This window comes from Echeneis naucrates, chromosome 16 (genome assembly GCF_900963305.1).
Source record: "Echeneis naucrates chromosome 16, fEcheNa1.1, whole genome shotgun sequence".
Classification (NCBI taxonomy): domain Eukaryota; kingdom Metazoa; phylum Chordata; class Actinopteri; order Carangiformes; family Echeneidae; genus Echeneis; species Echeneis naucrates.
In genome coordinates, this window is record NC_042526.1 from 7,773,055 (window position 1) to 7,797,297 (window position 24,243).

At 41.1% G+C, this 24,243-nt stretch overlaps 1 protein-coding gene across 1 annotated transcript in view; it reads right to left on the minus strand.

The window, feature by feature from the left end:
* tspan9a (tetraspanin 9a) overlaps positions 1 to 17,794 on the minus strand; it is a 55,470-nt gene extending 37,676 nt beyond the window's left edge. Inside the window, exon 1 of the mRNA XM_029523216.1 lies at positions 17,423 to 17,794. Coding sequence (XP_029379076.1) covers positions 17,423 to 17,794 — 372 coding nt within the window. The remainder of the gene's footprint in view (positions 1 to 17,422) is intronic.
* Positions 17,795 to 24,243: the final 6,449 nt, after the last annotated feature.

Sequence of the window (24,243 nt, forward strand, 5' to 3'; positions counted from 1 at the left end):
GTGAAGAAGCTGCAAAAAAAAGAGAAGCCGTGCCTGGTAGCTCATATCTCCCTGTTTTGTTTATTCACAAGAAGAAGGGCACATAAACAGTGATTTATATTCTGGACAATGATAAGGTAAAGCTTCTTAGCTGCCCCTGCACTCAGTCAGAGATAACCGCAGGCTGGATGTGAAGAACATCCCGTCTAGTGCAAAAATGTTGGCTGCCTGGAAAACTCAGTGATCTGTGAAGCTCTACTGTTGAGAAGAATGATCAATACACTCCCATCTTACTATTTTCTCTCTGAAGCTCAAAGAAATCACTACCCACTGCACCGACACAGAGGAGGTGTGAAGCGAAGGCGGATACCAGTGGGAGGTGAAGGTGGTCAATTCAATTATCCCTGCGTCAGAGTATATTTTCTATCCTAGACAGGCGGAAAAATCCCTCAGAAAAAAGAAACGTAAATACTTTTGATTGCTTTTAATATTTCTCACTTACATATTATCTTTACCGATGCCTATTTTTGGGGTTATTTGAATTGTGCAAGCGTTGAACTCAGTGGCTGAAAGTTGACTATGCTAGTTTCTTGTGAGAACTAACTGGATCCCTGGTTGGACACGTCATGTTTAAAATATACATATCTACTTATGTCTGTTTTAGCACGAGTAACTAAGTCCCTGAGTGACACTGAGGGCTTTGTTGTGTGATAATAGCAAATGCTCTGGCACACGGAGGGAAAGACGTGAGCTAAAACTGCAGGATGACTGAGGAAGAACGACGGCAGTTTGAGTCAGCGACATGACCTAGACTGTGTTTCGCAGTAAGGAAATGTCAGTGCCGCATGAAATACTAAAAATAGACAAACCTTTTTTTTTTTTTTTTTATAAAATGCTTTATGCCACTGTCCGCAACCTCAGAGGCCAGTTTCAAAAACAAAGTAGCTAATCGTTCTCCCTTTTTTCCTGTCAGTCCTTCCAGGTAGAAGAGTTGGACCAAGAAAAAGTTTCTGTAATTTGCACCTTTGGTAAAATCATCTTCCCCAGAATCTTTTTTATTTTGCTTGGATTAGAATGATTTTGTAATTTTCCTGAATGCCCTTGGACGAATGTTTCCGAAATGGCCTTGAACATCTGTCCTATTCAATGGGAAATGTTTTTCAGACAAGAATGATATTCATTAACGAAGCTAACACAGAAAACAAACAGCGGAAATTTGCTGAAAGGCCTCTTCTCAGAAAGAATGCACAGGCTTAAAATTAAAATAAGTGCAAAGCGTTTTTTATTAGGGCTCTGGCAAATTTCAATCTGGCAAAGAGCCCACTCTCTGATGAGGAAAGCTCAAGCTGTTGTGTTAAAGTATTTGTCCCTAAAATCTGCTGTGACGCAGCCCTTCATGGTTACAATCATAAATAGGCAGTCCAGTCTAAGGCAGGATTATGTGTTTGGGTCAAAAGAAACACTTCCTTCACGTCAGAAGATTTTTGTTGTCATGGTTACAATAATAAACATGCAGTTAAGGTCATGGAACAGTTTGTCCCGTTTTTTTCTCACCTTTACAGCGGATGGCAGATTCATACCACTTGGTACTTAGCAGTGACTACTTTTCTCCTCAAACTTTTGGTCAAAAAGGGGATCATAGATAATCTCTTCTGACTGCGCTGTATTCTGATTTTGTCAAGACCCCCTTCAGTAAAAAAAATCTCATTTCATCATATATCAATATCAGATGCAAACAGTTGCATCTGAATAAAAGAGGCCATGTTGAGGTGTTTAGTCATGTTTCAGAAATGTAAAATGGAAAAATTCTATTGTCATCATTCTCTGGCCAAATATTTACTCAATACAAAAAAATAAAACCAGAAACTAAGGTTAAAAGAAAAAAAAAGAAAAAAGAAAAGAAATGGAGGTCAAAGAATTTCTAAATGATTTGGGATCAATCTTTCTTTTATCATCCAACTGCAGAATGTCTTCATGTGAAAACCACATGAAAGTGTGCCTGTTGAAAACACAAAAGGGAAAAACTGGCTTTTGCAATAGTTTAGAAAATCTATTTTATAATAAGACACGTTTTGCCGTTGATGGAAGCACGTATATCCAAAAGTATTACATTTTTCCAACCGTTATGTGCAATCACTCTACGAGATCTGACTAACAAGAACGGGAGAAGTCACCCAGAGGTAATTGTAATAATAATTGTAACAAATAGGATGCCTGTGTTTGTCAATTCTCAAACAGACTATAATCCAGTCCAGATCCTCTGTATTCTATCACGACACGGTCAGCCGCGTTTAACCAACAATGTGGAGCACGCCAGAGCGAAAAATACAGAGATACACAAAGCAGAATGACTGGTAATAGATTTGACCGAGAAGGCAGCTGCTGTAAACACTGTTTCCTGATGGCTGCTCACAGAGCTCTTTTGCTTCCCCTCCACATTTATATTGTAAACACCTCTCTCTTCAACAGCCTGCTCCTCCCTCTGCACTCTCCAGCTCATCATCCAGCAAAAGGCCGCTTTCACTACAGTAGCTATCAGTTCTGGCTACATCTCATATTCCATTTAGACACAGAGTAAACCCAGGGCTTGGTGCGGCTGTCTTGGGTAAACAACATCTGACATTTTGGCTGGATCCCTAAACAAAAGGAGAAGGATGACACAAGGCTGAGGGATTTGTTGGTTTTAATGAAAGGCTCCTTACTAAATAAAAGGCCAAAGAAACAAAGGAGAAAAAACAAAAATCTGGGGTGGAAAAGTTGAAAGTAATTATGGTTCTAGGTGGAAGAATTAACTACATATACATCTGCTACATTATTGGACTAGTTGATTATGGTCTCAATTTGTTTACATTAAAGACTGTGACAAAAATGCAACAACCAAAATGACTTAAACGCTAACACACACGTAAACAATGCTGACTCCCTGATGCTTTGCATGTAAAATAAAACCACATTTCCTACTTTTGCTTCTCATGCTAGGAGGCTAAAATGTGTAAATTAGCAGTCTGAAAAGAGTTCATGTGTGTTAGCGTTAGATTTGCAAACACAAAAAAGCTTCAAGAATTTATTATAATTCATTTTGAGGAATCCTATCTGAGTTTTTTCTAGCACTGGAAGAAAAAATTTATTAGAAAAATATGAATGGATTTGTCGAATTTGAGATACAGAGAAATGTCAGACTTGTCTTGAAATGTCTTACAGTAAGTGTTGGTCTGACCACCATCAACATTCAACAGCGCCATTCAGTGAAAAATCCAGTGAAGGATTTCCAGTACTTGATCACTTGCTGATTAAACTATGCAGCTGCTTTTGTTTAAAGCAATAATCTATTTTCAATATTCTTTTTTCTTGAGCAATTATGCAACTAATTTCCTGTTTTTGTTTTTGTTTTTTACAATCATTGATTAGGAAATTTGTAAATCAAACAGACACAAAGCAAATGGATAAAATTAACATTTGCATTGATGCTCTTAGTTCAAACATCTCTCTTAAGGAAGCTATGGCAATCGTGACATTGTGTATGCTATATAACATTTGGTGTGTGAGTGTATGAAGTACAGTGTGAAGTGATATTGAATGTCCACATCCGTCTGCTTGTTACAGCAGGTGTAGCTCACTGCTGAAATTTCAAATTAATCTGAAGTAGATTTGAGAGCTTCCTTTGCACGCTGTCATGGCTCCCCCACAAAACACTGTTTAGAAGTTAGAAGAAAGCAGTACCAAGTGCAAGTACTAAGCAGAAAAATAAAAGTGTAAGTGAAAAGCTGAGGTTGTCTGATAGCTAAGAACATTTTCATAGTTGCTAATTATTGCAGTCGGGAACCAAAAAGACACCATCTGCAGCCGCCGGCAGCAGTTAGTTGAGGAAACAAATCGCTCAGCACACTCTTCTCTTCAGCGTACACATAATAAAATCCTCCATCTAAAATTATTTATTTGACTGCTCCGACCTCTCTCACTCTTCATTTCCAGTGTAATGGAAGAGCCTGCAGCAAGTGGATTGTGAAAAGATGTGGACTGTATCAGAAGATTTGCCACTATCGCTGAGTCCTGCTGCACTCAGTCCAGTGCAGGAAATATCAGTTTGCTCGTCACACTATTAATACTCAACCAAAACCTCCAGCACAGTTTAACAGATTAAGACACAGCCTCCTGCTCCAGAGTAGCTGCTTTCAAGAGCTTTATCTTTGGTAAATGGGAACCTTTACAGGAAAATATGGTGTAAGAGTGGTATTTATTACAGATGTCACCTGTGGAGATTCTGAAAGCAGCAACATGTAAAGCTTTGCCAAATGGTTGGAGGAAAAAAGATGGCTCTGGCAGAGGAAAAATATATTAAAATGGTGTGAAATCAGCAGGAAGTGCAAATATAGGCTCCTCACGTTGTCTTGGGTACACCTGGAATTATTATTTGCTCAGTTTTACATGTGCTTTTTTTTGCTCATGACACCCAGCAAACAGGCCGAAAGAAAGGAAACAGTAAAAAGTCTTTTGAAAGTCAATGAAAAAGCAGTCAAATCTCAGGAGGAGCATTGAGAGACTGAGCCAGACTGCTTTCCTTCATAAATCAAAGCACACCATAGTCATCCACGAGCCACCGTTGCAACAGGTGTCTCACTCCTCCTCTCTTACTCCCTTTCTTCTGCTTTGGCATGCAAATAACCCTCCGGGAACGGACTTGTTTACCAAGGCATGCCTCTAGATTATACACACACACATTGGAACAAGTGCTGCGCAGGGCGTCTCTCAATCAGCACCTCAGACGGAGCCTGATACAATGAGGGCTTTTAGAGAACACTACTTTGCTGAAAGGCGGCGGCAATAAGCATTCTGCTCAGTCTTACGCGCTTCCCCTGTGATTGCCGAAGAGATGGGGACATTTTCAAGAGGAAGACTATCTGCCTGTCCGCCTGTCGAACTGCGGTAACAACATCTGAGACTCAGCTAACACGTCGAATCAGTTAATTCGCTCAATGGCTCCCCGCTGTCTTGACATGCTTCTAGCGTAGCCATCCCCTTTCTTCTTTGTCCTTAAACTGTCCTCCGTCGAGGGAATCCGGGCTGGATAATGATGAAATTGACAAGTCTACCGTGCTGCTCATGCACCACGCAGGTCCTTGCTTCTAAAGCGCCCCTCTTACTGTCACTGTGTCACCACAGGACAGCTGCCAACAGATAGCAGGCCTATCTCATTTAGACAGGAACAAATGAGGCAGAAAACAGAGCTCAAGCTGATCCGTGCCATCGTGAGTTATCACTGTGTCCAGAGGACAGTGCAAATTGAGTTCTGTTGATTATACTAGCTGCTTCTGGTAATGCTTTTGCCTTGTGCATACAGGTGACGCTGAACTGTTTACTTTCTTATTAGCTCTAAAAATATGCATCTCTTAAGACTTTCTTGTTTCTCTGAGTTAGAGGATTTTAATAGCACGGCTGCTGATGAGAGCCATTTGTACCTCTTAAACTGCTTGAATTATCCCCTATGCGCGCTTTACAATGCATGTGTGATTGGGCACCTACAATCCAATGAGAGTTGCTCAGCCAGTGGCCTTAATCACCTTATTTAGCACACCACACATAACCTTTGCTGTTAGTTGTGACCTCATTGTATAACAACTGTGAGTTCAATTTATTCCTAGAGCTTCCGCTACTCTTGCCAACATTATTCACTTATTACTTGAACCAGTCCCCATAAGAGAGCAGAACTCCAGCTTCTGCTAACTGTAAGACGGCAGCAAATGAATAAATAACAAACATTGAGGGAAAAAAAAAGCAACTGAAAAGAGGATAGATTTCCTTAGAAAATGCTAACTGGATGACAAGTTGTAAAAAATGCAAAACCCTAACAAGTGGTTTTAAATGGCAGACTTTAAAAAATGGAGAGGACAAATCCACTGTGACTGCACTGTGGTCACTTTGTGTTGTCTGAACTGCTAAAGAACAGTTTGTATTATCGGTGAAGTTGAGACAAAGCTGTAAATTGGATGAGTAAAATGCACAACGTTATGAAAAGTCCGTCATTTAAAAGCATCCAGCTTTTGTCACCAGTCTGCAATCGCGCATCTTCTCTCAAAGAAGCTTCTCTTTTGTCTACACTGTCGATCACACACTAGAAAGAACAATAGGATATCAGCACACCGGCAGGGATCTATTATCAGACTGACTCTAATAAATGCTTAGCTGCACAGTGAGCCAGGTCAGAGAGGGCATTTGCTAGTGGCTGGTAGTAACGAAGCACTAACTCAGATTTTCTTTCTTTATTTGACAAGCACAGACAACAAAAGAAACATCAAAATCTGTAATTTTTACTTTGAGCTTGGCTGATGTGGTCGTAGAGTGAAATTCAACTGGGTACATAATGCAGAGGTGCAAAAATGTTGAGAGTAAACAGCAGGCAGCTCTGTGCTCCTGCTCTGCTAGACGGCTTTGGTCCCTGTGTTGTTCTTCACCAAGATTTGCTCTTGTGAATCTCAGTGGGCACAACCTCCAGCATTTAAAATGGACTCCTCTGACATAATGAGAATCTGGACCACTGCAGCTACACTCTATCTCCCTGCAACCGGCACTGACACGTCGCGAAACTGCTCAGAAGCATATTGATGTTTTGTTTTCCTTTGCTCAACACCCCGTCCTCAGCTAGTAATTGTGCTTTCAATGAAGTTATTCTTGTCTGTTGGATGAAAATGGAAACTGCTGATCACAGAGGAATTCTAGTATCATTCTATGGGTGATAAATCTGACCGCCCACCACAATTAATACAGAAAAACACCAGATTCCTCAGCCTTAGTGCGTTCTGAGGCGATATTGGATCAGCAGTTAATACAGCCATTCTGATGTAAGTCAGCATGAAATGTGATTGCTTTTGAAGAATATTTTTTGCTATGACGACCATCACAGTTGATTCAGCCTCCTTAAAATTCTGCTTATTTGTGCCTAATAGTTTAAGAGGATGGGTTGACTTTGGCAAAAGAGTCCTCAGTGTTATAAATATTTACTTCTTTGTACCTGCCACAGGTTTATTTGTAATTCAAAGATTTATGAAACCCCACCACAATATTTTTGGATAAAGACTCCCTTCATCTGTCCAACAAAATGTAAAGGACTTGAAGACAGAGCAAAAGCATGCTTTGGGATTTCATTTTTTCCCTTCACATCTCTTTTGCAAAGTAAGCACTTCAATGAAAAATGAACTGTAGGGAGCGGAGGCTTTTGAGGATGGAGGAACATTTTCTATCTGAAGCAGAGATGCGCTTTCATGTGCCAATTACTGGGCTCTCAATAATATTGACAGACAGGCAGCACGCAGACACATCAGCCTTCTCATGTAAGATGAGGGCTGTCACCATCCTTGTCTTTATCAGAAAAATATTTAATATCTTTATCAAAAAAAACAAAAAAAAAAAAACAAAAAAAACAAAACACCTGCATGGCCATAAACTACAAAACGGTACCGTGTGTACCACTGAATTATTAGAGGCTGTACATGTACAGCATTTTCTATGTCTGCATGGGTACACACATATATAGGGAATAATAGAATAAACCAGGGAGGTCTGTTAATTCTATTATGATTGACTAGTCATTCTCATAAAGCCCAGGACATCATTAGAGATTATTAAAGCCCACGTGTTGGATATGAATAATTAGGAAAATTAACAAAAAATGATGCTGTATGTGCTTAGCACTGTTAATCAGGCTGGGGAGTTGAGAGCTGTCTAAAAGAAAAAGCAACTTACTTATTCAATCAGTTTAATACTATTGTCTCCGCTGACTGCTGCTCTCTAGGTGCACCTACATTCAGTTTTCATCTGCTCATTTAAGGCGTATTTATCTCCCACCATCTATCATCTGTTCACTACTGACAGCTGTGTAGTATGGCCACTGGGTATTTTTTTAAAAAATGCCAATTACTCCTTAACCAATATATGTTGTTAAAGAGCAACTACTCAGATGCTGATAATTCAGCGTGTGGTGGTAGCTGCATGGAATAGCAATATCTGTTAATGTGTTATAAAGGAGAGTTCATGTCTTAAACATGAAGTCACGAATAACTGCCCCCCCCACTCCCAAAAAAAGATGAATTATCTAAAATGAAGAATTTTCAGGGTGGTTTTGGTGGGAAAACTTTGGGTCTAGGTCCAGCAGAGATTATGAACAGGACCAAACACTGTAACACTGCTCCTTTGTCATTAAAGGTTTACCATGAAGCTGCTTTATAAATCACATGTGACCCTTTACCTGAAGAAGACAAACATTGTGCAGCAATTTATGGGTTAATAACTGGCAAATTATTAATACAGACATGTCACCCAAATGAAAATAGCGCAGTAAATCCAAACTACTATCTTGTTTGCCATTTGCCTTCAAACTTTTAATCACTGTTTTCACAAGTTAAGTGGATGTCTGTCTACATTTGATGTCTACATTTTTTTTCCTCCCTGAAATGAGACAAAATGATTTATCAAATTTGTCCCCAGAAGAAAAACGAAAGTGACTTTATGGTGATGCCAGAGAAGGAGAGAGGCCTTCATGCTTCACTTCCTCTCACCCAGGAAAAGGACAGCATTTTAGGTCTACCAATCTGTCCTCTCAGAAGGAGGCGGCATGGGGAGAAAAATCTGGCCGAACCCATCTGGCCCAGTTCACAACTGTGCAACCGGTGTGAGCAAACTCAAAACGCTGCCATGGTGGAGATTTATTATTTTAACAAGCAAAGCCTGAAATTGATGAAATTTGTATGAAATGGAAAGGGCATTAATGGGCTGACCCCTAACACACTGCTGCGTCCTTTCTTCATATTATGACTGGATAACACACAGTGAGTTTTCCTAGGCGGGTGGGTGGGGGGTTCTCCCTACTAATGGGTGCATGCGCAGACAAAAGTTCTATATTAATAATTATTCTGGCTCACTATGGATGAATGAAATCATTCACTGAGGCTGGATACTGACCCCATAATCAACTTCTGAAATTAGACATCTATTCCTAATGCTGATCTATCCACACTGAGCTCCACTCAGACCTGCTCCTTTGTATTCCGCTGCCATCCCAAGTCACCCATTACTGAAGGCTGGGTGGCTTAATAAAAGAAATGGAGACATCTGTGCAGAAATAATTACTACTGACGGGCACCACAAATGACACATGGTGAGGGAGGAAGGTCTCTACACCAATTTCCCACTCTATTTGATCTTTATTCAGAATTCCCTACAATAGCTAAGTTGTGTACAAAAACTATTTATGGAAAAATGGTTTTTCCATAATTTTTTTTAAATGAGGTGCATGATGTTGTATGCATAATTTATTTATATCTTATATGAAAGTTGACTTGCGCTGGTTTTTAAAACAACAAGCAGAAATAAAAGCAGTTAATTTATTGATTTGTTGGAAATATATATTTTATTGATTCCAGATTAATGAACTTGGGCTCAAGACAGACAGCCGACAATTATTTTCTTGCAAAGGAAATTCATAGTATGAACGTGGACACCATTCATCAATTCAGGTGAACAGCTGCAAGTACTGCCAACTTAACTATATGGCTCTTGCATTTCTACTATGTAATAAAACTGTCAAGTCCTCTCTAAAAAGTAAGATGAGAGACATCCTTCTTTGCCCCAGATAGAATACCAAAGTGATGGAACGAGGCCAGTTTTATATGCTTCCTTTTTATATAAGACACTGCATGCTGCAGGCAACCAGCCTGTTTCAGTCTTCCGATTTCAGGACACATAAAATCCTGATATCATCTGAAACAGAACAGATACACATGGCAAATGTTCTTTCGTGTGTCTGAATAAGACTGGTAACTGCAAATTGGTGTAAAATAAACAAGCACAGCCATTTGCTTTTGCTGGGTGATAATACTCAGGCAACGTCAAAAGGACCATTTAAAAACCCGGGTGTAATAAGAGAGAGGATAAATCTGCATGCAGGAAGAATGACAATAATCCCTATTAGCTTTACATAGTCTGTCAGCCAGACAGTTATCTTGCCGCTGTGGCAGTGAAGGTTCTTGAGAAGTTATTGCGCTTCCCTCTTCAGGGAGAATATCAGTGCTGGTTGGGAGCACACCTCATGCACATCAAATCAGAGTCGAGCTCATATTGGATCAGACATAATGAGAGCACTGCAACAACCTGCTCTGATGAAGATCTCGGTTTCATTTCAAAAACGAGACAGGCATCCATTTCAAATCACGACAAACTAACGTACGGATGGTCTACATTGTATATTATACTGCATATAAGCAACATGAAATTGCTGCATTAAATTTACCAATAAAACCACATCAGCCACTTGCTGACAATCATCTACTCAGAATACGTACTCACGCATTTCCATCCAGAATGCTAAAATATGCTGCAATTTATGGCCGAGTTATGTAGCAGTAATCGGCGGTAGTTATGTTAAATAAATCAATGCACGCTCTAATGTTTTTGGCATAAATCTGTCTCTCATTTGTCATTGCTAACAACATGGCCAAGTGAGTGCCTTGTTGCGTGTTAGAGCCCTGCTGGCGGTGTGTCCGGTGCAGTGAATTTCCCGGTCCCTAACCGAAATTCAAAGTAACACATTTAAAATAGACATATTCAAAGTCAACCTGCTGTCAACATTTTCAGCACATCGTAGCACTGATGCCCAGACTGTCCTGTGTCTGCAAATGTTGTGTGCAGAGTGGAAGTGCAGACAGATGAGCAGAAATGAGCTCTTGAGGGTGCTGTGTGGGTTGTTTGAGAGGGTTCATGGTGGTAAAGGAATCAGGCCCAATTGAATCAATATAGGTAGCAGCTCTAGGGAAATAGGTCAGTCATTGATGCATCCTCAGCCAGGAGCTGATAACCTCTGGCCAACCTGGAACTGGACACAGTGCTCTTAAGCTTTTGATGGACTAAGTGCAGCTAAATACGATTCTCAGTATTTTAAGACAAATCGCTCTTTCTGCTGTTTCACCAGGAAATCAGTGTTAGGTTAGTTACAGTCATGGTTAATCTGTTAGTCATATATGGATATATCTACCTCGTACACTCTTTCAGCAGGGTCATGAAACAGGAAATTTATTAGCTCTTGGAAGGCCTAGAAAATGATATTCTACAAGCTTCGTCAGCAGAGCTGGAGGTGGACACCAACCAGGAAACATTGATTTCACTCTGATTTGCCTTTGGATCTCAAAAAAAAAAATGCTGAGTAGTTGAACTAGAAAGCTGTTCTAACATTCTACATTAATTCACTGCTTAGGTGAAGATTAGCATTGATTGGTCTTCCTGCGGTGAAAATAGATACTACAGTAGTTAAGATCTACTCCTGCAGCCCAAGGGCAGAAAGTATCACTAACATGTTTTGCTACACCAAATAAATAAATAAATAAATAAATTATCATTTTGTGCACTGCAAAAAATATCTGCACAAAGATAACAAAGCAGTATGGAGGTGATACATGTTAAGATATTTTTCACATTAAAATGCTGAAACAGCATATTAAAAAACTCAAGCTGGCCAATATCACAGTGCATCTGGTTTGCTGCTTCAGAGTTATATTGAACCGCTCCAAGTCCACATTAACTCTAAACTGTCAAGTGATATGTGGCAGCCAAAGCTTTACAATAATTGGACTTGTTGTCTAACGCCAAACGACAGCATTTTTGTACCAGTTTGCTTGATCAGACTAATCACTTTGAACCAAACTGAATTCCATCCTGAAATCTGGACAGCTGTGAAAGGGACACAGAAAAGGCTTGTTTTTTCCCCTGCAATAGCCTCTGAACGGATGCCTTGTCTGAGTTTTTTTATTTTTTTTTTTTCAAATATAAAAGAGCGACTATAAAGACTAGTAAAGTGGCGTTTTTTTGGTTAATAACACATAAACCATGATGCATGAAGATACTTAGCAGTTTTCAGTTTGCAATATTGATCAAAAATGATAATGCTGCCTGTCTTATTGCCTGAGGTACATGATTTGGCACATAGTCATTACAAGAGATTCTGCTTATGTATGCAGAACTAATGACACTCACCCCCCATTTTCCCATCTTTGCACAACTCTGAAACCCTCCGGCCTATATTTAGAAAAGCAAGAGCTCTGTGTTTCACACGGTGGGATAAGGAGAGGATGATTAATATTCGGGTTGAGGTCCTTCTTACCAACGTGTACAAGTGTACGTTTTACTCATGCAGCACCAAGGACCTGTAATTCCCTGCACCTAGAAGCTCTTGTTTTTTCATTTGTTTCCAGGAGGTCCATCTGTCTCTCCACATCAATGCTACACAGCTGACAATGTAGCAATAGGGTTAAAACTGCATCTGCAGCCGTGCTGCCTCATGCAGAGCAGCAAACTTGCAATTTAGTTCCACATTCTCCAAAGGCGCTTTATATGACTTCATTATTTTTTGAGGGAGGTTATTTAAACTCCATTTCTATTAGTAATTAACTTGTTGAAGTGTATCTGTTTTTTTCTAGTGAATGTTATAATCACCCTTTCAGAAAACCAACGGACAACTCATCAAGCCCTACGTTTTTTCCATTCAAAGGGTGATTAATGTTGGGGTGGGAGTCTCAATTTCCCAGAAAAAGCACCTACTGCCTACTGCTTTTATGCAAAAAACGAACCTCCAATTTCACTGCTATTTCACCTTGATCCCCCAGAGTAAAGCACAGCAACTCTATATTCCAGCTGATCTGCAACATGAGCTAATGAGCACAGCAGAGCTACACAACACGGCGGGGAAATCGAAGCAGCCGTAGAGAGACGTGCAAATTAGAAGGATCTCCGCAAAATATCCACCGGACAAAGAAGAGCAAAAGGAGCTATTTCACCAGGCAGGTCAGACAATCTAAATCAAGGCCCAGCAATCTTTGAAGGATGCTAATTACAAGACTTGAAATTATTAAAATGCATATACAGTGATGTTCTTTATGTAAATGTTAGAGAGAAGCTCTTAAGCAAGACACTGGCAGCTGCATGTTTGATGAAATTTGGATATATTACACAGTATAAAATCTTGATACAGATACAGATGACTGTAAAGACATAATCTGAGACGGGGTGTAATTGCCCAAATGAGGTGCAATAATGCATACCTTCATATTGATTAAATCTCACTCAATATCTTTCCTATCATAGCTGGAGACGTAAAGTTGAGGTGAAGAGACGGGCTGATACTGCATTCTACCAACTTCAAAGTCAAAGCCTACGCAAGAGTCAGCCTTTCACAGAGGACTGATGGAAACAAATGCATGTGACAGCATAGTGTATACAGCTGGTTTCATCATCTCACAGACAGCCTGCAACTGTCCTCTATTTTTCCCGCGCCGCAGCCGGATGGAGTTCAGCGCAGCCTCTTGTGAGAGAAAGGAAGAGGAAAATAGAAAGAAATAAAAGTTTGTACCAACACATGCTTTTGTGAGCCATTAAAGACGTCTGGATAAAAAAAAAAAAGATGCCTGAACTTTTCATACGCCGATAAGAGAACGAGGAACAGGCAAATTGCTTCGGTGCCTCAGGTGCAAATCTCAGGGGAGAGGGACAGCTTGTGAAAAATGCTTAATGTAATTCCACTCAACCAGACACAGTTATTCACACGCAGACATGCACACACTTTTCACAAAGCAACTTGAGTCTGTCTTGTCTTTAAAGCATCAGAGCGCAGGCACATTTGAAACCTTAAATGTCAAATTCAGTGATTAAATCAATAGCAAAACTAATCTTCTGTTGCCTTGGACCAAATGGGTTATAAATCCGCCAACGATCCCTTAACTAAGCACGGGATTTCATGAATGCTAAATACATTTGGTTTTCTTTACCCTAACAAAGGAGCAGCTTTGATACTACCACCCCTCTTGTACTCGTTAGATGAGACTGCTGAGCTGTCTCTTTTCTTTTCGATATGAAAATCAAATGAGGCTGTAGCTTTTGATATGGTACGATAATGGCACAACTGGGATGGTCCTATTTAGCTACTGTACAAAGAAAATTAGTTTGTGTGATGTTCCTTGTGATTTGGCAGAGTAAATCATTGTGTTGTCTTTCCAAGGCTTTTTTTCTCTTTATTGTTTTACTTTTCAAAGGTGTCTAGTATCGCTGGAGAAGATAAATAAGTACAGCAGTGAAAAATAAATTGAATCTTGAATTGAAAAGATTAACGGAGATGGCTACGAGGACGGGACATAGTGCAGAGTAAGAGGCTGAAATCCTTGCCCTCAGCCAGAACACCTACACTGATTCGCTCAGAAGGCCAGCACCGATAGGACTTAACATCAATCACCCTATCCGACTGGCCAAACAGTCCCTGAGCGTGCGTGTGAGTACGTGCCCACACAGCACACTCCCCCCCCTCTCTGCTAAAGCGCACCACTTTGTAAGACATTGTCACAGCACAAAGGCCATTTCCTTTGATGATTGTTGGTTTTGGCATAGAGCTGTCCAAAGGAACCATGCTCTCAATCCTTAACTGCACCACCCAATACTGCTGTAATCTGCCTGAAACTCCCTCTACAGCTCAGATTCTTCTAATCCCTCATAAGAAAGAGAAGCCAGATGGTCATGAACAACTGCTGGGGGGGCCTGAGGATGAGCGCATGTATGAAGATGCCTGGAGTGCCTGTCGCTGTTTACCTTGTGCTTCAAGTTACGGCTGTAAAGCCCTGTGGAGCGGATGGTGTGTGGGTGGCGAGTGCGCTTCCAAGAATGGGTGTTGTATGCGTGTGTGCGTGTGCACGCGTGCGACAAGTGTGCTCTTGCATGTGTGCTCAGTCATGGAGAAGAGACCCCTGCTGTACCTGGTGTCAGGTTATTGCAGCACACCATTCCCCGCTTCAGTCTTGAGATGAAATTTCAGGGCTTCAGAGGCAAACCTCCCTACCAGCTGCAGTAACCTTGTGATTCCTGGAGTGTCAGAGGTAGAGCAATGCTGTCCCAGGGGTGTCAAGATACAGCTCTCCCCCTACCTACCTCAATCTCAGAGTGTCCAGGCACTATGCTCCAACCCGTTAATGATGAGTGAATCCTTTATTCCCAGCTCTAACGGTCAACGGAGTGAACTGTTGCCCCAGAAACCGGCCAGCTGGTCAAACAGCTACTACTGAACTTTGAGCTGTCACATTGCGAACGGATCGAGACACCGCCACCCACATGCTGCTTCATAACCTGCACATCACTGCTCTGTCATCCCACGGGACATTGATTTCACTGTTGTTGAATTGATAGAGTGCTGGAGAGAAAAGAAGGAGTATCAGTCTGCAGGAATAGAAGGGAATACACTTGGTGGGTGTTGATTAAGTGAACATTAGCAGAGTGAAAATTCAATAATTGCACAGCAGGGCATGTAGTGTGACAGGGTGTGTGCAGAGATGCTCTAAGTCCCCGTGCTCACGACACAAACTAAATGTTTACACATATAATGACGAAGAGAGCTCTAAATACTCAGATCTTCTACACACTCTCCCTCCACCTTTGCTTAAATCCAAAGCCCGTTTTTCCAACCACCTTATAACTGGAGTGCAGCAGCCAGTTATTCGTGACGGGACTTTGACACTGAAAAGGGCTAAACACAAACTGAGCCTTAGAAAGAACCCGGGGGAATAAATGCCTTCTCACAAATCTCCTGTGTCTGCCCCTCAAGAAGGCAGCAGATAATAATGACCTTATGACCTCTGTTGAAGGTTGATCTATAGCTGTGCACTGACTGCAATAGCTCTGATCTAATAAATGGGTGAAGATAATACAAAGGTAAAAGGTGGTAAAACGCTGTTAATGTAGAGTCTAGAAAGACCTTCATCTCTTCATCTATCAGATTTTTGATTTTTTTACTGTATTTTGCTAGTTATGCTATAAAAATTGCCCATTTTTCCAGTCTACTGAAGCTGTCAATGAGGGGGGTAAATGCATTTTGTAACACTGAGGAAACGCTGCTTGATCATTTATTTGGCCAGTAATCGATAAAAGCAACTGCTTGAAATGTCCATTCCTTATCCAAACAGTCGTAATGTCAAAGTCAGAGCACTTCACTTGCACAATACATTTACTGACTGATTTCTAAAGGGGTGCTCACATCAAGTAAGTCAATGTCTGTATTAATGAATCTAACACCAGCTAAGCTCTGCTGACCCGTTCATTCCCTGAAACAAACATTCACACAGAGGAGAGGCGCACAGGAGGGCCCCTGAGCTATTTCCAAGTCTTTGCCAATCACTCCAGCCCTCGCTGTTGCAGACTGACTAACGATAAGAGAATGATACAGAGATGTTGCCCTGAAGCAGCTGAGAGCTAGCCAACCTCAGGACACAAGGAGCGCTGTCCATTTTGACATGCAGAGGCGGATGAAAAGATAGAGTTTGATTTGTGCAGTGAGTGTATGTGTGTGTGTTTGTTTTAAATGTTGGCCAGCTGGGCCCCAGCTAATGCCCACTCTGATGCCTCCAATGTGCCCCAGTTAGCAGAGCTCACAACCAACTGGCATGGTGGGCAATCCTTAGTGGAGTACCCAGTGTTGGGATGTTTTTATACCTCACGCTTCGCTGCATCTACACAAAAGACTTGGCCTCATAACCTATAAGCCCAATAATCCACGCTGTCAACATTCACTCGGGGGGTGCCCACTTTCACACCAAATGCCCATGCCTGGGTACCAATTACAGTTTCTCTTTCATGTTTCCTGGGGGAAATTTATCTGGAAGTAGACGAGGCGCAGAAAACACTATTCCAAAACAAACAAACCAAAAAATGAAAAGAAACAGAAGGAAACAAAACAAAACATTAATCAGAAAACAGCAATTACAATAAATCTGGACATCAGCTATGACTATTACCATTTTACTGATCAGAGTTTTCCCCAACAACATTAATGTTGCATAAAAACACTGCATGGTAAAATGAAACACACAAATCAGAATCACTTGAAACTCTTGATGACAACCTGAGTTCATATCCCCTGGTGCATATTGTGTTGCTCATCAATGTAACTGCACTGTGGTCGCATATACAGTTTCACGTGCATGCCAAAAGCAGCATTTCAACTTCATGTTCACTGTAAATCATCTGAATGAGTGAACCTAATGAACCCATGTCCTCTTTACCGTCACAATCCAATTCCTCCGCTCATGGCCCCCTCACTCCCCAACCCAGACCTCACCCATCACACAAAAGGAGACCTGGTGCAACGCCACTGACTCTGTGCATGTTGCTATTCCTGGATATCATGACGGAGAAGAACAGGCAGAAAGAGCCTGATGTAATAATTACAGACGCGTGACTGCACTGACAACTATCACTTTTCCATGATGTTTCCTGATTAGGATAAAAAAATAAAAAAAAAAGATTAATAATAAAAAAAAGCTTAGCACATGCTGAACCTGTAAACTAAGCCATCATATGTTCAGATAAATTAATGTGAATATGTATTATAATTAATACATCACAAAGCAAAACTATATACTGAGCCACTTACCCAGAAGATGAGATTGAAGACGAACATCATATACTTCAAGCAGCAGAGGCAGCCTCTTGCCATGTTGCACTTCTTGAATTCTAAAAGAAACACAAAGGATAGATCCAGGTAAAAGACAACGTATTTGCTGCCTTTAGCTGAGCTGGGCTTGCTGTTGGACTTGTCTCCTGCGGTGGTGTCAGCTCCAGCTGCCCCAGCTTGTCCTTGCTGTGCGTTTTTGCGTGGCCCAGTGGAGCCGTAGAAAGCACCAGCAGTGAATCCGCGGCCACCAAACGGGCGGCCGGACGTGGAAGCTTGTGCAAAGTCAGAGTCACGGCTATCTATGGATGGGCTACGGTGAATGGCTGACTCCTCACTGCTGGACTTCTCCATGCTCTACGGCTGCAGCTGCTGATGTAGGACTCCCTGACGCACAGTCTACCATAGTCTCAGAGATGACCAGACAGAACAGCTCGCCTTCCAAATCGCCACTGCTTCACACTCTGAAGCAAATACAGATAAAAAGCTTCACGGAAAGACAGTTACATCCACTTCAGAGTGCACAATGGGATGAGAAAGTCTCAGCTTTGTTAAGTAGAGTCGAACTGCAATGCTCAGGCACCTCTGCCAGGCTTAAGTGTCTTCTGCTTCCTGCTGCTGTCTTGCTGTGATAGTCCTGAAGTGGCTGTGCAGAGGGGTCCTGTGAGGGGCATTACCTTCAGCTTATGACAGGACTGTCTTTCCAGGAAGAAGTTACAGCTCCCTCTATCCCCTCATGTAATATCACTCTCCTCCACTGCTGCTTAATGCTGTGCCGGGTCGCTCTGGCTGGAGTGAGATCTCAGCGAGTCTCAGCTGTTCCACTTCCCCGTCCTATTGCTGACCTGGTAACTTTTCTCCTCTCCTTACTCTCCTGTTGTCTCCCTGCTTCGTTTCTCTTTTTCTCAACGTGCTCTGATGCTCGCTATCTTCCTCTCTCTCTATCTCTCTCTTTCTGAGGGTGCCTGTCCTCTCATGTGTACCATTCTCTGCTCAGCAGCTGAGTCCTCCGCACTGCCTGTGCTCTGCTCTCCCAATAGCAGCGCTCTGGCTGATGGGCTATTATCAGCAGACGCAACTAACGGGCATTCCCTATCTTCCAACAAGAGCACTGCCCTCCTCCCAAACTCTCTCTCTCTCTCGCTCTCTTTCCCCCTCTCTCTCCTTCAGCCCCTCCCCACTGCTGAGCAAACAACCAATGTAGCAGCTGCAGCCTTATCTGAGCCCCTCCTCACTGCTCTCTGTGTCTTTAATAAGCCCATCACTGTGGCAGCCTTGACTATACATGTTCAGCAATTTCATCTCTTTTGTCAGGGGAACTGAGAACCAAGAGATGTGTTCTAGAAAATAAAACAAACAAATTAAATGTTGAGGTATGTTGAGATTCAGGCAACTAATGGATTATCTAAGGAGCTGCAAGATTGGGATGAATGCGTGAAATTGTGTGCAATGGTGGAAAGATCTTTTGCATGCAAAGACCTCTGACTGTCAGCCTGAGTCAAGGTGATGACACCGACACCTGCGACTTCTCACATGCCAGTGTAACAGCTGACAGTTTGTGAACTGTATCACTGATTTCGAAATATATCCGTACATAACATATATATATATATTTATAAATGTTAATAAAAAAATCTTATTTTTTAAATATATTTATTTGTTCGATCCAGCTGGAAACATCAAGCAGTGATAAGCAGACTGAATGCTGCCTCTGATGTGGGTGGTGGTGACAGCACCAAGCTGCAGTCACACTGTGACAGTGTTACTCATTGCTGCACTGCCTACCTCCATGTAAGGGGACCCAATGGACTGGGAAGTGCGCAGGCTTTGGAATTATGGCACCATCTGAAGCATGGAAAGGGGATAGTTGCTTTGAGATGCTGAACACTCTTCAATGCACAGCAAGGGTCAAAAGCTGAATAGCTCTGCTGATTCACACACCAAGCTAACAAGTTCTTGTAGAGCTTTGATTTTAAAGTCACTGAGCCTTCAAAACATGTGCATAACTTCAGAGAACAATAAATCCTCAAGGGAGTGACCGTTAAGCAAGTGTAAGAGCGTATCTACCTATGTGAGCCCGCCAGAGCTCAATTATATCCTCAATAGACTGTAACAATTGGAATAACAGTATAATTGCCCTTATTGACTCTCACAGCCTTTTCCCCCAGTCATGTCCACAGATGTACCACCAGACTACACCTGGTTCTGCTGTGATAATGGTCTTCTGTCAGCACCGGTGATGGCTCAGCCTCCAGACAGATGGAGTGAGAGATTCAACGGAAGGGTCTTAAAGCTAAACCCAGTAATATCCAGTTGACACAGACAACCTAATCCAACCCTCCTGTGTTTGACTATCGCAAAGTAAAAACCAGCTTTGAGTCAGCATGTGTCATTGTGGGTGGAAAAGCACACATTTGCTTTTCAGTGCATAAATAAATGGTTTAAAACGATGACATTTTGTTTTTTACAAACTGCATACAGCTTTTATTTTGTAATCTTGTTGGTAAAATGAAAATTGGCAATTTTGATTGTACAAAAAAAGAGAACGGAAGCACGGCGGCGTAGTGGTTAGCGCTGTCGCCCCACAATAATATGGTCGTGGGTTCAGTTCCCAGCCTGGTTCCTTTCTGTGCATGTTTGCATGTTCTCCCGGTGTCTGCGTGGGTTTCCTCCCACCGTCCAAAGACATGCATATCTAGGTTAATCGGTGACTCAAAATTGTCTGTAGGCCTGAATGCAAGGGTGGTTAGATGGTTGTTTGTCTCTGTTTGTATTCGTGTGATGGACTGGCAGCGTGTCCTCTTGCCCGGAACGTAAGTTCAGATTGGCTCCAGCAACCCGGAAACCGAAAAGCTTTGGAAGATGGATGGCAAAGAGAACCCAAAATGTAATGTACTCATGTGAGGCTGCAGGGTCTAAGTAGGTTAAGTTAACATGTTCAGTGGCATCGATTGATATACCTCAAGTCTCTTTTGTAAACATGAGGGAGCAGTCAGTTAGCTTAGCTTAGCATAAAGGCTGGAAACGGTAAGTCAAACCAAAGTTGACTAATTAATAATATAACATGTAAAAATGAGAAAAGCAGTGTTTGTTTTAAAAGGGGTGGGGATTATATGCATGAAAAATTCATCACCCTCTTAAGTGACAACTCTGTCAGCAAAGAAACTCCCCGACCACCACCACCCCCACTTGTCTCTGCACTTCCGGTCAGATAAGATATGTGTTACTGGACCTGATGCATTTATAGATGCATTTATCACATTTGGACTAAGCCTGGTTGGATGATTCTAGTTTTGTTCAGTCTTTACACTATGCTAATGAGATTACAGGTGTAGCCTTGTATCATTAGAGTGGTATTGAGCTTGGCTAGAGAGCCAATAAATGCATTTTCCAAAATGTCAAATTATTGTTCCAAGTTAACTGTTTGTTCCAGAATAACTGTCTCCAAGATCAAGTTTTATCATGCTGTGTTATATAGAAATCCAACTATGCAACCATCACTTTGCTGTAATAGTCAGTGTTAAGGAGTGAGTCACAATTTCTATATTTTCCACTTTTCAGGAAGGAATGAAAAGTGTCCTGGAAGATTAGAGCAGATTCAGATTCCCACACACAGAAGGAGACACCCGCATTTTAATAACTCATTTAGTTTTATCTTATCTTTTATCTGTTTGAAAGCGACTCCCCGTGATTATTTATTATCAATGAGGCCGACATGATAACACACGATGACAATAGCTGCTCACAAGGTACAAGTGGCAAGGTTTCCATCACAGCTCTTTTAAACATGAAAAGCTGCACAGATTGTCAAAAACCTTGCATTTCCTCTCCAGCAAGCTTTCAGGTCAATAACACCAAATTGCAAACAATCTTAATCAGTGCTGCTCTCTCTAAGAGCTTTTATTCTAGCTGCATATTTATCAGAGCTCAGCTGGGCTGATTGTGTGCATGCTTCTGACTCCTCAAGTACCCTGATGGACAAATCCCAGCCTGCTCCCTCCTGAGCAACGCACAGATCGATCAGTGGACATACAGCAGGAGCAACAGGGCTTTGTGTAGCTGCATTATAGTTTGAGGGGGTAGTGAAAGAGAGGAAAAACACGAAAACAGAGACGTTGAGGCTCTGAGAGAAAATGAGAAATATGTGGAGTGGAAGGCGATGGACAAACATGGCTACTTTCAAACATGTTCTCACATTTGTATGTTGTCATGAGCCAATTTGAACTACCTGAGAGCTCTTTAGTTTACGCTTTGCAGAAGGTAAAAGAGAAGAAAACGGCTGTGATCCAGAAGCAGGCCTCTGTGAAAAAATAATAAAACACGGAGTGGAGTGGTGTCAGGCGTGTAAGTCAACCAACATCTCTGTTGAAGAAGAGGCCAAGAGCCAAGAAAATCACTTACAAGAAAAAATGTCTTTTCCTTACAAGGAAAAATGAGATATCTCATTTTGCCAGCGCTTAGAGTGAAGCAAGTGTTCCATCGACACTGAGTTAAATAATTAAACACCCAAGTGATGAAATCCCTCATTGAAAACACAAGGTTACATTATACTGAGGTGTAATGCGATTGTAAAAATTAGGGAATGCTCCTGCATTTTAAAATGGATCCTTAAAAAAGTAATGAATCAAATTTTAATGTGCCTACAAATAATTGTTAAATCTTGGATGAGTTACATATGATTACGTGTCTTTGTTAATGTGGAAGGACGCAGTTGTTTTGAAATTCATCAGGACTAGATAAAAAAAAAAAGCAAAACATCATTCAGTTGCAATTTTAATGGTCTATGTTGTTTGGGTTGAATAAAATAAAAAATAAGGGACAGGCAATATCCTCAGGGAACTTAACAGATGGCTATAAATAAGAAACATTGTATAAAAACCACTATGGTTCCAAATGTTCCCTATAACATAACAAAGAAAAGTGTAAAGTGGATTATTTCACTGCGACTTCACTTTTTGTTGAAGCTGGTCAGTAACATGATTTATGGCAGTTTCTGTATATATATATGCGTGAAATGATTTGAATTAGTACCGCCCATCTCAGAAGATCATGAAGTTAGAGGACAGATCTGGTAAAAGAAGTTAGAGGACAGATCTGGTAAAAGCAAGGTCAGAGGTGAAGATGCAGTGGAAAAAATATCCTGACTTTGAATTCTTGTATAGATTAAGATTCATTTCCCGTGATATAACAGGATAGACTCTGCTTCCATGCTGGATATCAAAGCATGCATGTTGGTTAGAAATTGAGTTTGACTGTCACGTTGCATGTGACATTAAAACCTTGTCAGGATGGGGAACACCTCTGAGACAACACAATTTCACTCCTGATCAGCTTCAGGCCTCACCCAAACTTAACGTGCTCTACATATTTACTCTGAAATCCTCATATCTCTTATCTGCTTTTATTACATCTGCCAAAGGGCAACACAATTTATTTAATCTACTCCCGCTGGCTGCTCATTATTTACATACGGGCAGCGACACACTTTTAATTTCCAGCAGCTGTAAAACAGTTCAGTTTACTTTGTTTAGTTATGTTGTTCAGTCTGTTATTGTAAAAGAAGTAATGGCCTCAGAGGTTGTATTTTTTATCCTTTAGATTTATTTTTCTTTTCACCCTCCTGACAAGAATGGCCCTTATGTTTTTTGGAGATTACTTTAGAGTTTGGGATTCTCAGTAAAACAGAAAAATAAAAATAATCTCTCTAAATGTGTTTTTTGAGAAGGTTTAATGCGTGACTTAGCACCCACACACCATAAACCATCACCCTCGATGTTTCCATATAATATTGCTGATTTAATTTCATGTGCGTTAAAGGTTTGTCAACATTGTGTCTGCCCTCAAAAGGTTTTGGAACAGCGTGTTTCTGGCTGAGTAAACTGTGTGCAGATCTGATGTGGTGAGAAACACACTTTAAATAACAAAAACACAGAAAGGGGCCATATGCAACAATATGGGCCAGTGTTGTGAGCTCACTGCTGCTAATACAAGGAATTGTGTGCAGTGATATTGTTGATCAGCAAGTCAGACGAATTCAGTTGAAAGTCCAAAACAAACACACAGCTGTAGACAACCCTGGTGACATCACTGTTGCATCATCAGTTCATTTTTTTCCCCCTTCATACATCAGCTCCCTGCAGCACCTCAGAGGATACAGTGTATGTTTTTCTAGAATACAAGTCTCATAACAAGTACTCTGACCTTTACATAGAAAACTGGTGAAATCGATTACTAAAACTGGGAATTTACTGGTTAACTGGCTGTTTGTAGAAATTTACCGCTGTCTGTATCAATCTATGATGTCCAGTTTAATGGTACTCACAAGCGCATGATGTCCACCATTTTAACTCCTCAGCTTTTTGAAGAAAACACTATAGCATAAACTATAATGGCTGCTCCCCAACAACTGGAGGAAGCTCAAATATTCAACAGAAGACAAAAGAAGGACTCAATATGAATGGAGGACCCTGGCTGAAAAAAGACAGGATGAAAGACGGAAAGCCACTCGTGTTATATACTGTTTTGTATTATGAGATGAAATATCATGTTGACAAAGTGTCTTCTTGGTGCACTTCATCTGCAGGCCTGGAAAACAATGACAAAGTAGTTTTTTTGTATGAAAGCTAAGGTTTCTCATGAGGATGTTTTTGATACCATAACAAAATTAATGACTGCCTGTAAGACTGTGTGTGTATGCACAGATTTTTTTGGGGAGAGTTTTTTCCTTGGTGCATTGTGTTCTCTTCTCTGACTTCTATACATATGATCTAAAATGATCTATTTTTATCCCCTTAGTTCAGGCA